Source organism: Sorghum bicolor, chromosome 5 (assembly GCF_000003195.3).
Source record: "Sorghum bicolor cultivar BTx623 chromosome 5, Sorghum_bicolor_NCBIv3, whole genome shotgun sequence".
NCBI lineage: Eukaryota > Viridiplantae > Streptophyta > Magnoliopsida > Poales > Poaceae > Sorghum > Sorghum bicolor.
The window spans coordinates 3,008,732-3,024,873 of NC_012874.2; the positions used below are offsets into that span (position 1 = coordinate 3,008,732).

General features: G+C 43.0%; 1 protein-coding gene across 1 annotated transcript; it reads left to right on the forward strand.

The window, feature by feature from the left end:
* LOC8069307 (heavy metal-associated isoprenylated plant protein 33) lies at window positions 11,424–14,283 on the forward strand. The gene is made up of 4 exons (XM_002448935.2): window positions 11,424–11,556; window positions 12,065–12,152; window positions 12,303–12,378; window positions 12,646–14,283. Exons 2-4 carry the CDS (start codon window positions 12,123–12,125, stop codon window positions 13,953–13,955), a joined length of 1,416 nt encoding a protein of 471 aa, XP_002448980.1. The 5' UTR covers window positions 11,424–11,556; window positions 12,065–12,122; the 3' UTR covers window positions 13,956–14,283.

Here is a 16,142-nt window from a genome sequence, read left to right on the forward strand (position 1 = left end):
TTATCTGGACTTATATATATATAACCCGTGCTCATACGAGTTAGAATAACTTGCATCTAAACCAATATGAAGTAGGGGTCCTAATATAAATAGATTCCTTACATCCTAAGTATTCTAAATAGAACTCTTAATAGCCAAACAGAAAAAGATAAGAATTACGTTCTTTATTTTGCTCTGCTTTCTTTATTTAGTTAGATGTCAATCCGAGGCAAAAGAAAAATCAAAGTCCTAATATGTGGTTCCTTCTTCTTCTTCTCTATCTAATAATAAAAAGACAAAAGTTCTCGTCGTTTTGGATTTTGGTCGAGCCTAACTTCGCTTGTTTCGGTCCAAATCAAAGTTCTAATATCATTTTTTATATACTTAGTCAAACTTTGATTTGAATATAAAATTACACTTGTTTATTGGAAGGTGAGTATATACTCTTTTTATGCAGGTGAGTATATTTTTAATATAATAAAAAGCTTGGCTGGGAGAATATGGGAAATAAGTCACAATATCACAGCTCAGTATTACCAGATATATATTAATGCTGGCAGTAGTTCCAGCTGTGCACTACTCATGCGCTTTCAAGAAATTATTACGCCAGCCCATTAATTTTTTTTTAACCACTGAGCTGTGAAGTTTTTTTTTTTTTGAACTCCACTGAGCTGTGAAGTTATAGGAGAGAAAAAAAATAGTACAGTAGTAAAAAGCGACCGTACGTAGTTGTTCCTGTTTTAGCGCTTTGAAGCATAGGACCGGACCGAAAATCAAACCGGCTAAGCCGTCGGTTCAATGGTTCAATGGTCCAACCATTAGGAACCGGTTGAACCGCCGGTTCGATTGTTTTGAACCGGACAAATCGAACCGGCCACAAAATAATTGAACCGGTATATATATATATATATACAAGTGCTATTCTACATCCTAGGTGTAGAATACTATTCTACACCAAACACATCATTGAGTATTTGTGTTTCAGTATTGTTCAGTATTTCGTGGTCCTAGGTGTAGTGTTGGATGATACTGAACGATGTTCAGTACTGCTTAGTATTATTTTCAGGTTAGTTTTGACTTGCGGTGTAGAATAATATTCTACACCTATGGTGTAGAATAGCGCTACCATATATATATATATATATATATATATATATATATATATATATATATATATATATATATATATATATATATATATATATATATATATATATATATATATATATATATATATATATATATATATATATATATATGCAATGCAAATGCAACGACATGTTCTTAATATATTATAAACACAAAGTGAAGTAGTGAAGAATATCGATATTGATAACATAGCTTTCAGCTTAACACATAGTTCATAATTTCATATTCATAGTTCATAAAAACAGTCACGGGCTCATGGCTAGCAAGGCAGCAACACAACCTCACAGGTTCTTTAATACAAAAAATAACAACATGCATGATACCGTAATAAACTGGTAACAAAGTTCCAAACAAGTTCATGCTAAAAAGACAATCACGAACACAAACAACATACATTTCCCTCCCCAAGCCGCCCAGCGCCAAAAGAAGCCCTAAAGATGCAATTTCCATGAATACCCCTGAGTAGACCATGTCGTTCTGAACATCCAGAGGGGTAACTTTGAAAAAACTCAAAACATCACCGGTTCGCATAAAACCGCCCGGTTCACTGGTTTGACCTAAAAACCGGCCGGTTCAACCGGTTTTCACCAGTTCGACTGCATTCCGATCCTCTAAGGTGAACCGGACCGGTGAAGGCTCCGTTTCGGTATTTTACCGGTCGAACCGCCGGTCCGGTCCGGTTCGAATAACTAGGCTTTGAAGAGGCGATCATTGAAGTCTGTGTGTCGAGCTATACATACTGGCACATGCATTTTGTCTATCTGACCATTCATCGTATCATCATTGTAGATAGTACTAGGCCGTGTTAAAATGAGTTGTAGAGGGAAAAACTACTGTTATCTTCACACTTAGAGATTGATTATTTTCACACCGAGACACGACATTATATTAATCTATGTAGCTATCACAGGCCATGAGCAAGCAATACTTTTACTCGTGGTTTTTTAGCCTAGTGAATAGGGCGAATTGAATGTTAAGCCTGCAAACATATGGAAATATTTGGAGTCCTACTAATTTATAAACATTATATTAATCCTTTTTCTTTATGATATCTTTCCGTAGCACTTGAAGATATCATGATATCAGTCTAGCTATAGCAGAACATGCGTGTCTATCTCTAGCGGCAGTAATAAATCTATACTTAATAACAAAAAGGTAAAATTTTCACCTTTTTTGTACCTTTTTTTGGTGTATGTGGCTTTCTCTAACTAACTCCGTGAACGTGAAAACTATTTCTGTTCCTCTCTCTCTACGACTCTTCTATTTTATATATATAATAACTTACTAGTTAAGTGCCCGTGCGTTGCTACAGGTTTATATAGAATTTCATAATATATATTCACATGGTTAAAGCATACAAGAAGTATCATGACATGCAACAAAATTTTAAATTGATAATTTCACTGAGTAAATAAATATGCTGCTAGCAAACGTGACTTTTTCAGTTATAGCCTAGCAGGCCTGGCCGAACAGAATAGAGGATTTAGCACCATTATATAAATCTAAACGATATTATCCTATTAAACTTATGTGTGAGTGAAATCATAAGGCGGTTGGGAAGTTCATTGATGATGGGTATAATGTTTTGTATCCACATTGCGTATTTTTCTTCCATTTTACATTTGCTCTTCTTCCCTCTAACCTCCGGCTTGCCACAGCTCACGCATGTGCTCTCGCTTTTGCTTCCACGGGAACTGAAAGCAGTGGTGGAGCCACCGCCCGGCCACCTCGGGCGGCCGGCCGGGCTCGTTAGTGACTCCTAAAAAAATTTTCTTTTATGTCAAAGAAGAGTACTGTAATTTACTAAATACGTTTTACATAATAAAGATTGCCCAGGCTCTTGAAAGCTTCTGGCTCTGCCACTGACTGAAAGGAAACAGTTTTAAGAGTATAATTGGTATGTTGCTGCCAACAACAAAAATTGGTAGTAACAAGATTAAATTAGCAAAAATAAGAAAAATATAGATGAATCTTAGCACTGGTTATTCTCTTAAGTATTCAAATTCACGTAAAAAGAAAGGGTATTAATGAACTTCTAAGCTTGTGAAAGACACTCCCAACCATATGAATGCCAACATTATATTGGCTTCTCTAATTACAGACAACAGATTCATTGTACAGTAGTTACAGGCAGCTCAATGCCAAAAATCTCAAGCATATGGAGTAGGTCAAGCTATCATCAGCTCAGAGTTTGGTCACCATCAGGAAAGCACCTGCAACAATACAAAACATGAAGCGGGTTATAGGAATCACATTTTTTTTCATGAAAGAGCATGAATCACCCCCATAGTCCCGAAAGAAATAGTATCAAATTTGATATTTTTAAATCAAGTTTTTCATATACCATACTTGAGTTGCCATCGGATGTCAGATTGAGTTTTTGGCCATTCAGAATTGTCGTTGTACCATCTGTTGATGTCGGGATCCCGACACTCACCTTTGCTAGTTGCGCACCTCCCTAAGCATTTCAAATGTCAAAGAAACAACAATATAATGCATATCCTTGCAACCAACAATGTAGCCTGCAGAGCATGGCCGGCCGACAGTTTAATTATTGAGAAGCTGTCTTCACAGAAGTGATGAATGCAACTTTGAAAAAGGGGTCCGTTGATTACATATTGTTGGAATGATTTTCTGCAACCTTAACATTGATCCTTTGATCCAAACAAATAGAGAAAGCACAATGGCTTATTTCACCTGATTGGACAACTTAAGCTTTGGATGCAATTTTCACTAAGAATGAAACACATATAAGACACTTGGGCATCCATTCCTATAACAGAACAAAGAATCTCTTCCAAGCTGCATCAACCAAGGGGAGAGTTTCTTCTGAGAACAAGCTATAACATATAAATTTTTGAAACTTGGCTACCTACTGTTACCACTCAATGTCATTGCCTTTTTTTCCTGCCTGATATCCTTTTGTCCTTCAAATTACTGAGCACAGCAGTGGAGCAGCATGGGCAAGTTTAAACTAAAATGGTTAGGGAATTTTGTCAAGAATAGGCTGTGTGACTCAGCAATGAGGTATCTTTGGGGCTCGAGGCTAATAAGGAAACTAAAGCTTCAAAGAAACACATTTAGGTATTGCCTCCTTTCCACTGTTTTTTGGTTGATCCATGTTTAAAGTACCTCATTACTAAGCAAAAATACTGTGATGTATCCCAACAAAGAAATAGGTCACTTGCCTACAAGTAAGGACAGAGCATTGACACCTTTATAGAAGAAGCTGAATCAACCTATAGATAAGGATAGAGCATTGACACCTTTATACAAGAAACTGAATAAGAAATAAATAATTGGTTGCCAAATTCACCATACCACTTTGATTTTTTGGATGCACAGATTGTGTTTGGTAGACAATTGTCTGCTATCCAAATATCTACGCAAATAAGTTCTCTGTCTTTGTGCTCTCCAAATAGCTGCAGAACAAAATGAGTAACATGTTAGTTCTCTAACTATATGCAGAAAGTGTAGGATAACCAATGCATTAGGAGGCCAAGAATAGTGAATAGGTTACATTACATATCAGGGTGAGGGATATACAAATGGAGAGTTAATGATTTTGGTCCTTAAGTGATTCAATATCGGAATCCAATATATACATAAAGTCCCATATTTTGACACTTGTTAGCACGACAGTTTAGTAACGATAAGGAGACTTGCTCCGCCATGTAGGAATAGGCACAATCTGCAATTCACAAAACATGATTTTTTTAACAAATGGAGAGTTACAAGCAGTGAGCGCCTGAGCATCACAAGATCAAAAAAAAATGAAAGATGTTGGCATTGGCTTGTCATTCAGTTAATTTCAGTTTATCACCAAACTGAAACACGTAGTTGGATAACATAGGAACTACAATTATCAAACAAAATTGAAAAGTAAAGTAACAAATGAACAGGAAGACTCTGCCGTCAAAACTTCTCACATGAAAAAGCTGTCACCGTGTGTAATAAAATAAAAAAAAGGAAGACCCAGCACAAGATTACCTCACAGACGGACGCCGACCTTGCTCTTTATCCACTCGTTCGTCTTCCCACCTCCCAGTCGTATCTTTTGTTCTCCAGCAGACCACGGGCGTTCCCCTTCCACGTCAAAACTCTGCTCAGATCTTCATGCTTTCATCATTTTCCTTCCCCTTCCAGATGCCATCCTCGTCGCGTGCATGGCTGAAGGCATGAAGTTGGAAACGGTGAGGATGATGGTTGTGGTTGACGACATCGTGGGCATCGTGCCATCTCAGCATCACACGCATGGGCCCGACATGAATCAAGCTTCCAGCATCGAGATCCTACCTCAGGCAAACGGTCGTTGGGACTAGGACTGGTGATCTATCGTCGACGAGGGGCACAGGCGCGGGCGAGCGAGCTGTCACAAGCGAACAGGCTAGGCGACGCAGCACTACCGAACAGGTCGGAGGTGATGTTCAGCCCCAGATGTCCATCTTGGACATGATCTTCACGATGGCCGATGGTGGAGGCTCCCACCTCCCAATGGCCGCCGCCTCCTCCTCCGCCCAATCCCCATCCAGTACGCAGCAGCTCGCTCGGCTCCAGATCCCACGCCGTGACAGGGTGCCACACCACACCACATGGCGGCGGATGCGGCGCGGCAGGGCCTGTGCGCCCACCGGAGGCGCGGCGGCGGTGTGTCGGACAGCCCCGACCTCCGCCTGCTCCTGTCCTCAGCCGCGTCCCCGACGGCGGCGGGGGCGAGGGAGTGGGGGGCGAGGTGGAAGCTGCCACCCAAGTCGCCCTCGTCATCGACACCATCATTCTACAGCTCGCTGACCTTGTCCAGGCTGGCCGGGCTCGGCGGGCTCCTCGACCCGCATCGCATCCTATCGCTCGGCCGCGTCTTCCCCATCGACCCTGACGCCGACACAGTCCCATCGCTGCCACTCCCGCTCCCTCCTCCTCCGCCGCCGCCGCCGGCTTCCTTCATTGAGGATCCGACAATTATGCCCCGCGCAGAGCAACCGGTGGTGGTGGTGGTGGCGTCGGCGGTATTACCATCGGCCACGGTGGCGCCACCGCCGCCAGTGGTGGCCATGCGGGAGGAAGCGGACGCAGCGGCTGCCGGCTGGCGTGCTAGATGTGAGGCCTGGTGGTTTGCACGGGTCGCGTCTGTGCATGTGGGGCCCACCTGTCAGCGCGAAGGAGTCGAGGCGATGCTTGGTCGCGGGCGGAGCGAAGGAGTCTGTGGACGATTGTTCTTCGTATGTTTTAGTTGTATAAGAATAAGATAAGAAGACGTAGGCCTTCTTGAGATAACCAGGATAGGTATGAATCAAAATGCTAATCCAACACCAGTTCTTAAGGTAACATATATATATAGTTGAAATTCTAATCTAAATATGATTGATTATTGCACGTAATAAGCGCTCTCATATGTACGCTAATTTTTCTCAGTGCCAAGCATAGCTAGGAGTCCTTTTCCAAATATATTCTCCGATCCTAAGTAAGTTGAATAGAAATCTTAATCCAGATAGAAAAGGAAAAAATAGAAATTAGACAATTATCTCATTATCTTTGGCCTTTTTTTGTTTTTCTATCTTTTTCTTTCTCTGATTTTTTTATGTGAGCATTCAAATTTCTCTAGCTTAGAGCAAGAGAGAATTGTCCGTCATGCACAAGGTTACCGTACATGCGTCCTCATCCATCTTGCACAGGAGTACCATCCATTATCTATATATGTTATTTCTTCTTCAATTTATTTATTTTTTCGGATGTCTTCTTTTTACTAAATTTTCTTGTCCTTTTTTCTCTCGATCCAAACCTGTTCAACTAAATGAAAATAAAAAAAATGATACATGAATAATATTACAATAACAATAAAAATCTAATCCTAGGCGCTCCTGGTAGAGCAAAAGCTCAGGTACAACACATATACACACAAAGTAATAAAGCAAACAAAAAACCACCTATGAGTTTGTGAGAATCGAACACCTTCTCACTTTTCTAATAATTCTAAATAGATATGTTACGCAAGCAGCATGCAACCAAGGTGGCGCACAAGTACCGAAGCTTCCACCCGGCCCCATCGACTGTCACGCTTTGGAAGATTCACAGGTACCCGAAGAGAAGAGCACATATAGCTGATCATATGCAAGCTCCATCCCCTTTCAATATATGCCACATATGTGAGATTCGTCCCACTTCAACAACATCCCGGGCGGTCGATCTAGCTCCTCCATGAGTGACGACACAGGAGAGATCAGTTGTGGGCCGGCATAGAGAGCTCCATCACAAGTGGCTGGACGTTCTCAGCGGGTGGAGCAGGGAGGTTACTGGGCGGTTGCATCCTCTATGGTGAGCAGAGTAAGTGGGGGCAGCCATGGTGGGCGGAGCTTGCAGGCTGTGTTGTAGCTGCTCCTCGACGACTGGAACAAAGCAGGCGACAACGGTCATAGCGGTGGCTTTTGTGGATGATATTAGCTTCTGTGGATGAACGAGCATAGTCCTCGTTAGTGCGACCATGTCTAAGAAGAGACAGATTTGTTGTATGACTAATAAAGACGACAAATATTGAGCCATCGTTGTCATCAAGCTGATAGCGCGTGCAATAGAGAACCACCTGTTCATGACTACTCTGGTGAAGGTGAACAACTAAATAATGTGTTCGTAGGTGCATCGAGGGTGTCAATACATATTGTCATTTATGTTGTCGATAGATATTATCATTGACGGATGCAAAGATAGAAGAACTGTGCGAAAGATGTTTTAACATCTTAAGAGTGAAAATAACTACCCGTTGCAACACACGGGCATTTTTACTAGCCACAGATAAAATACAAATGTTTTGGTTTATTTAGTGTGTGAGTGCTTCTTGTGGATGTATAAGTATATAGTTTTCTATAAAAAAAAACTATTTGTGTTGTGGACTATTTTTAGCATTTTAAGGCATTATGATATAAATGTAGCTACAGGCCACATATTTCTATTAGTAATGATTAATATAGTGGTTTAACTTGTGGAAGTCTCTATGGATATGTGTAAGTTTGCATCGAATATTATTATGTCTAGCATATACAAACATACTTATTTAAAAGACTCATTTTTTGCATTATCATTTTATATATAGAACTTGGAGAAATTATGGCATCACTATATCTAGCTATAGCCGCAGACCATATGTATGTTTATCTCTAATGGCAGTAACATACTGTAGCCAAAGTTGATTGAATGAATCATTTCCTAAGAATTACTACTAATTGATAAAACCTCGTTTCTTTACACTGTCTTTTTTGTAGCACTTGAAGATATCAAGATATCATGATATCAGTCTAGCTATAGCAGACCATGCATGTCCATCTCTAGCATCAGTAATGAGTTATAGATAAGATGTAAAAATTTTAATTTAGTCTGTGAACTTCTCGTGGATATATCCAAATATTTTTTACCAAATATTTGTTGGACTATTTTTTTAGCATTTTAAGACATTTATGACATCAATGTATGATTTGACTTGTGAAGTCTCCATAGGTATGTATAAGTTTGCATAAATTATTGAATACTAGGTCTGCAAGCATATATAAACATATTAGGAGTCCTACTTATTTAAAGGACTCATTTTTTGGCATTGATGTCGATCTAGCTATAGCAGACCATACATGTACCTCTAGCATTAGCAACACATAAATTGTAGATAAAATACAAATATTTGATTTAGTTTCAAGCATATCTTTTTATGTTCTGCTCATGATCAAGTTACAACCTAAGATCTATGACTATATTTATGTTAATTGTTCGTATTTTGTTCATTCCATCAAAAAAGAACTATACAGTTTTTTGGAATATATATTTTTAGCACTTTATAAAGACATTTATGGCATTAATCTAGCTATAGTCCATGCAGTTCTATTGCTACTGAGGGCAATGAATGTAGTGGTTTGGCTTGTGAAATGTCGATATGTATGTGTAAGTTTGCATGGATTATTATATACTAGGTGTGCAAGCATATACAAACATATTACAAGTCCTACTTATTTAAAGACTCCCTTTTGCATTGTCATTTTTTATATGTAGATAGAACTTGGAGACATTATGGCATCATTACATCTAGCCATTTTTATTCAGATAGAACCTGGAGACATTGTGAGATCACTACATCTAGCTATAGGCGCAGGACATGTATAGTATCTATACTGGCAGGACTTATCTAGTAGCCACAAAAATAAATGTAGCAGATTTTATAATATTAGTTTATATGAATCTGTTCTCCAATGCAGATGACCATATTTTTTTAGTAGCAACAACATACGTAGCCATAAATGTAGTAGATTGATTTATAATATTTTTTTCTCCAAGATACGCTTGTATGACTCAAATACTCTAGTTGTAGATGGCCTATCTTATATAGACAGTGATACTAATATAGTAAAACCTTTGCTTTTATAGATAGAAATTACTAATTAGTGTACTTCCTACATAATACATCTTGTTTTATGATCAACAATATCAACACATAATTGTGTATCTGTTAATTGTGTAGTCCTGGATAGAACAACAACCATGACGTCTACCAGTAATTCAATGGCCTGGCTTTTTCATGCATTTCGCCTGCTTTCTTGTGTGAGGCTATTGTGACCAAAACATATAGTGAATCAGGTCCAAGTTATAAAAGAAATTTAAAAGTTACTACTAGAAGACACTAACAGAAGAACAGAAATTTTTGGAAGCACTTAAAGAAGAGTTACTACTGCTACCACTAGAGGACAGTAACAAACTAATAGATAGAAGAAGAAAAAGAATCTTGGACCAGCTAACGACGTGGATGCAATGATGATTACCAAGAGTTAATTTGTTGGCCACTGTCCTCTTCTACAAACTAACATGATAATGGACGTCGCATTGCGTTCCCTAGCCGCAGATGGTGTGTGGTCTACAGGGGCTAGAGTAGACGGTGGCCAACCGCTAGGGTTGCTATGCCTACTCGACGAGCCAAGGAGATAGAGATAGAGATACATATAAAGATAGAGATAGAGACGGAGAGATGTTGCATCTCTAGCGCGGCAGGCCGATCGTCGCATACATCCATGCACGGAGGGGGAGTAACGCCACCATGATTTGCGGCTGGCACACCACAAGAGGACGACAAAGATGGTTAGAGCTTACCATGGTTTCTTGTAGATTGAGTCATCGTGTGTTGCTGTGTGATCTGGCTGCAGCCGCAGCCAGATCCATCGTCCTCTAGTATTTTTTTACATCTAAGCCCTTGTCTTATGGACTATTCCTAATCAAGCACTTCAGCTATTAACCTATCCACTGTCACCACCAAAGTAAAAAAGTGAGAAATTTAAAGAGTTTGCTCCACTTGCTAATTTTTAGTGTTCCGCAAAAATAACCTAACAAGTGATAGAAACCATGTTCATATATTCTATAATGACAGCATCTAACTATGTTCCACCAATTTCTGAAATGTTACGGAACATAGGACTAACATATCTAAAGTATACGAACATGACTAAGTTTTCCAAGAGGCAAACGCCTATGCCTATGAATCCAAGAACGGCTCTTGTCATATACAACATCCTATAAGAAGAGCATCTAATATATGTTCTGCTAATTTTAGAAACTTTGTGGGATATAGAGCTAACATAGACGACGTAGTTATTATGAAGACCGTTTCTCTTCGATCATGCAAAACTGATACTAAAAGTATATCATAACGACAACTAACGGATCCCCGTCATGTGCTCTCATCACATCAGACTACTAATAAACATAGCAAATGGAATGTGTTACTACATCAGTCCGAGCAAATTTGCCTGCCACGACATCGGTACGCTGCATGGTTTCCCATGCAAGATATAACGCTTCGTATAGAACACGTGTCGAAACGACATACGCTCGCTTTGGCGGGAGTTTTTGAACAACTCTAACTTCAGATCTGTTCCGAATGTCAGAACAAGAAATGGTTCATCGTGTGAAGCTCCTATGTGCGTGTGCGGGGGTCATTTTAAAATTGCAGAGGTGAAGCCTCCGTTCCGCAACTTCTCACGCTAAAAAAGCGCCATCTTCTATAACTTGGTTCGCATATATCAGGATTTAACGATGTTGTAAACGCTATATTTTTCCTTTTTCTCACACACACCGTCATATTCCCACCATTTCTCTAGTTGGGCAGTTCTTATTTTCCCTAAAAGCTAATAACAATAATTACCAGCCAGATGGATCTTACCTAGGGACCTGTTTCTAAATTTAGAATTCTAAACAGAAAACTTAGAAAAACCACCATGTAAGAGCCTATTTAAACCACACTTTGGACAGAGATCTTTCCCACAACACAACACCATCTCAGAGCAGAAGAAGAGCCTTCTCCTCCCCTCGAAAAAAAAGAGAGGAGAGCCTTCTCTTCTCAAGAAGAAGAGGGAAGAAGAAGAAGAAGAAAGGCAAAAGGCCTTCCTTTCGCTTCCAAAGCGAAAGGTACGTGTGGACTCCACTCCACTTATTTTCTCCATGCGCTTAGCTTTCTCGTATAGTAGATAGATCGGTCAGTCAGTCATACTAGAGAGATATATAGGTAGGGGTAGTAGTCAGGAGCCAGGAGACGAGAGTCTGGCCTGCTGTGTGTTTTTTTTTTTTTTTGATGAAATGGCCTGGCCTGCTCATACTCGTGCGTCGCTTCACTCTCTCTCAGGAGTAGATTTTATTGAGAGTGTGCAGTGACAGTATTTTATTGCGAAATTTTTTTTGATGAAATGGCCTGGCCTGTTCAGACTCGTGCGTCTATTCACTGACAGTATTTTATTGCGAAATTTGCTTATATTTGAGCCGATCGATCATCTGTTCATCCTCTCTCTCCGCCGAGAGTGGAGTGGAGTCCGGAGAGGCAGACGAGACGAGACCGACGGACGAATGCTTCCTTGGCATGCCGCCGTCCCTGTTCTTCTCCTCCCTCCCTGATTTCAGTGCTCTCTCTCATATATACCAGATCTGAAGGCCCGCCAGACTCACGCAATTCCAATCGGAGACCTAACCAGCCGGACAGCATGAGTCGCCAAGATATCCTCAAAGTCCAGGTGAGTTTATGGAAATGTTTGCCTGCCTGTCTTGTTTGCTTGCTTGCTTCAGTTCTTCCCAACTCACGCATTCGATGATGTTTTTGTTTTATTATTATTTCTCCTAATCCGTTTCCGTGACGTTTTTGTTTTTCCTCTGGCTGTCTACAGACCCTCGAGCTCAAAGTTCCCATCCACTGCGACGGGTGTCTGAAAAAGGTCAAGAAGATTGTTCAAAAAATTGATGGTAAGTTGCTGGAATTAGAACGATCTTTTTAAAACTGCGAATTAATTACTTCCCTTTTTTGTTTTTGTTTTTGTTTCCGTTCTTTTGTGTTCGTCTTCTTCCCTGTGCTGCTGCTAGGGAAGGAGAGTGAGATGAGGGTGTGTTCAGTTCAGCAGGAGAGGCCGAGAGGCTGCTCTCTGATCTTCCCCGTAAATACCTTCTTTTTTTCCTCTCTCGTTTTCTTCTGTTCTAAGAGAAATGCATCTGCTGGAATGGTTTGTCGTGCAGGTGTGTACCAGAGCAGCGTCGACGCGGCGCTGGGGAAGGTGACGGTGACCGGGCTGATGGACCCGGAGACCGTCATCACCAAGATCCACAAGTCCGGCAAGCCGGTGCGCGTCTGGGGAGAGAAGCCTGGCGTTCCCCTGGAGGTCCAGCTTGAGAACCTGAAGCTTAGCAGCGGTGGGAACGGGAAGGGCCAGCAGCAGCCCAAGGACGATGCCGGCGGCAAGGACCAGGGCCAGGGCAAGCAGCCCAAGGGTGCTGGAGCGGGCGGTGGTGGCGCCGCTGCCGGCGCCGGCGGTGCGAAGGAGGCGAAGATGGTGGCACCGACGCCGCAGCGCTTCGAGCAGATGACGACGCTCCTACCCATACCCATGGGCGCTGGCAAGATGCCGATGCCGATGCCGTTCCCGGCGGCAGCGGGGAAGGACCCCAGGATGGTCAAGTTCGACCTCCCCAATGGCGACGAGTTCGGGGACGACGACAACAGCGGGTTCGGCGATGAGTTCGACGAATTCGACGACATCGATTTCGAGGATGACGGCCTCGACGACGACCTCAACCTCGACGACGACCCCGCCATGATGACGATGCCTATGGGCGGCAAAAAGGGTGGCGGCGGCGGCGCGCAGCAGCCGCCGCAGAACGGCAAGGGCGGCGTCGGCGGCGCCCCGGGCGGCGGGAACCAGCCCGGGCAGGGCAACAAGGGCCGCGTCCCCGCCGGCGCCGGTCTCGGCGGGCCCATGATGGGCGGCATGCTGCCGCCGGCGTGTGGCATGACGATGAGGCCGCCCCACATGACGGGCGCGGGCGGCGGCGCCGGTTTCCCCGGCATGGGCTCAATGGGTGGCGGCAGGCCCCTTGGCGGCATGCCGATGGCGATGGGCCACCCCGGCATGGGTGGCGCCGGCATGCAACCGGGCAGCGGCAGCGCGCACGGCAAGCCGGCTGGCGGGATGCCGATGCACCCCGGCATGGGTAGCGCCGGCATGCACCCGGGCAAAGGCGGCGCGCACGGCAAGGCAGCTGGCGGCATGCCGATGGGCGGTATGCCTGCTCCTGGGTTCTTTCCAGGCGGCAGCATGCCGGCCGGCCAGGAGATGCTGGCCATGTCCCAGCTGCCGCACGGCCACCACCATGGCCACGGCCACGGCGGCCAGGCGTATCCACCGCCGCCAGCGAGCGGCTACGGGTACGGGTACGGCCGGCCGCCGATGCTGCAGTACCCGCCGCCGCCGCCGCCGTACTACTACGCGATCCCGCCGCAGGATAACTTTTTCAGCGACGAGAACCCCAACGGGTGCTCGGTGATGTGAGGCGAGGAGGTCGGTCGCCGGCAGCCTGCTGCTAATGCATGCTCTCGGGAGAAACTGAACCAGCAGAGTTATGGCCATCATTGAACATGCTTAGTAGTGTGCTTGCTTGCTCTAAACATCAAGAAGCCATTTTAGAGGTTGCCTCTCGTAGGAGATTAGAACCGGTAGAAGAGTGGATGGAAACAAAAGGGATTAATTGTCTTGAGCATAGGATCGATAAGTTTGGGTCGTATCTTATGGAAATAAACCTATCGGTTCTACTAAAACAATCATTACATATTTGAAATACTTTGACGCTTTTGCTCATTTATTTAACTGAATTTCGTGATTTTTAAAACCAGATCTTGGTTCATTCATGCTACACACGATTTCTTGGCCCATCTCTCGTATTCATATTTAAATCCTAGGGAATCATAAGAATGGTTTTGTTAGAAATGGGTTAATAAGCCATCTCAATGGTACTCTCATCTTGGGAGTGTTTTGAGTATGTTCATTTATCTTATAAGTCGTATTTTTTCTATCAGCCAACAATGTTTTTCTTTCACGATAAACCAGCGAATAGTATTTTCAGCTATGACTTTTCAGATCAGCGAACAGGCTTGGGTTGCTAATGAAAGAATCCAGTAAAAGAATATTAGATGGACATGTAAGATGATGGAATGACAAAACAACTACAATTATATAGGGATGCTTTGTATTTTTGATGGATTGAAGATAGTAATTGCACTTATTTTAAGGTGATGTGCACAGGTTGCATGAAGAAATTTAAAGTAGCGATGTTGTGTCATTTACTGGGAATGATGTTGATAGCTTGTATGTTAAGATTGAAAACTAGTGGACAGATGATGTGGTATTTAGTAACATATGACGTAGATAACCTGCATACTACGATAGAAAACTAGTGAAGTTTATTGTTATAAGATATACAGATATATCATAACAAGAATTAGTAGTCAAAGATATGCTACTACAAGACCGTACCAAAAATCAAAGATGACAAGTATCCTTGACCGAATGGCGTGCAGGTTTATTAACTACAAACCAAAGGTTTGCCAACATTACTACAAAAAATATATATATGCCATATTTTCGCAAACTCTATCACGCGATGGATCACATATGAGTTCAACATGCGACCCATCCGTGCACCGCTCACTAGGAGGAAAAAGAAAGTGTTAGGGTCTCAGGGCACTCACCGGCGGTTGTCGAAGAAGCTTTGGGGGTGCCAGTCATGACACATCGTGGTGGCGAGCAAGATGGCGGCAGGAGATGGCAAGCGGGCGGGGCTATTGGCGGGGGAGTCATGATGTGGGTGATTAGGGGAGGACAAGGTCTAGGCCTCTAGGGGCAGGGGCAGGAGACGGGTGATGTGCATGGCGAGGTGGCAGGTGGTGGAACCTGGAGCTGGAGGGGGGAAGAGGTGCGAGGATAGCTAGGTCTCGTGCTCCTTAAATGGGACCCGTCGCGTGCTATCTTCTTCCCATTTTCCCCCCAAATATTAAACTCTCGTGGTCGAATCGAACACTAGCCACACTACTCAGTTAAACAGGACTAGATTAATTTAGGTGTGACAAGTAGTGTAACCAAACTCTTTAAGAGCAGGTATAATAATGGGCTTATAGCCAAGCTAATGCTGATGTGGAGGAGAGAAGAGAGGAGAGAGATGATAGTTCGGCTCTTATATAAGCACCAAACTAGGCACGGATGCATAGGTAGTGGTGGGTCCAAATAGCAAGTGTTGTGAGAAAGAATAGGAAAGAGAAGAGATTTTAGAGAAAGTATAAGACAACTTATTGTATAACTTGGCTCTAATCACTTGGCTCTATTATTGATCTTTCTCTAAACACGCCATAATGATCTGGCAGGCGCCTGACGTACCCAAGGCCTAAAAATCTCCTGGCGACTAATGATCTAGCGCCGTAGCGGACCGGAGGACCGAGAGTGACGAGTGGTTGTGATGTCAACTCTGTTGTCTCAGTGTCTGCGTCTGCATGCAAATGCACATGCACATGCATGCATTGCACGGCCGCCGCTGGAGCAGCAACCATGGTCGCCGTCGGCCGGCATCTTTCCTTGCAGTCAGCGACCAGAGCACAGCGCGTACATTCGATCGCTATCGAGTTGTTTGTTGTACACATATATACACGCTTTGTGGTCCAGCAGGTAATAAGCAGGTTAGCTGTGCCA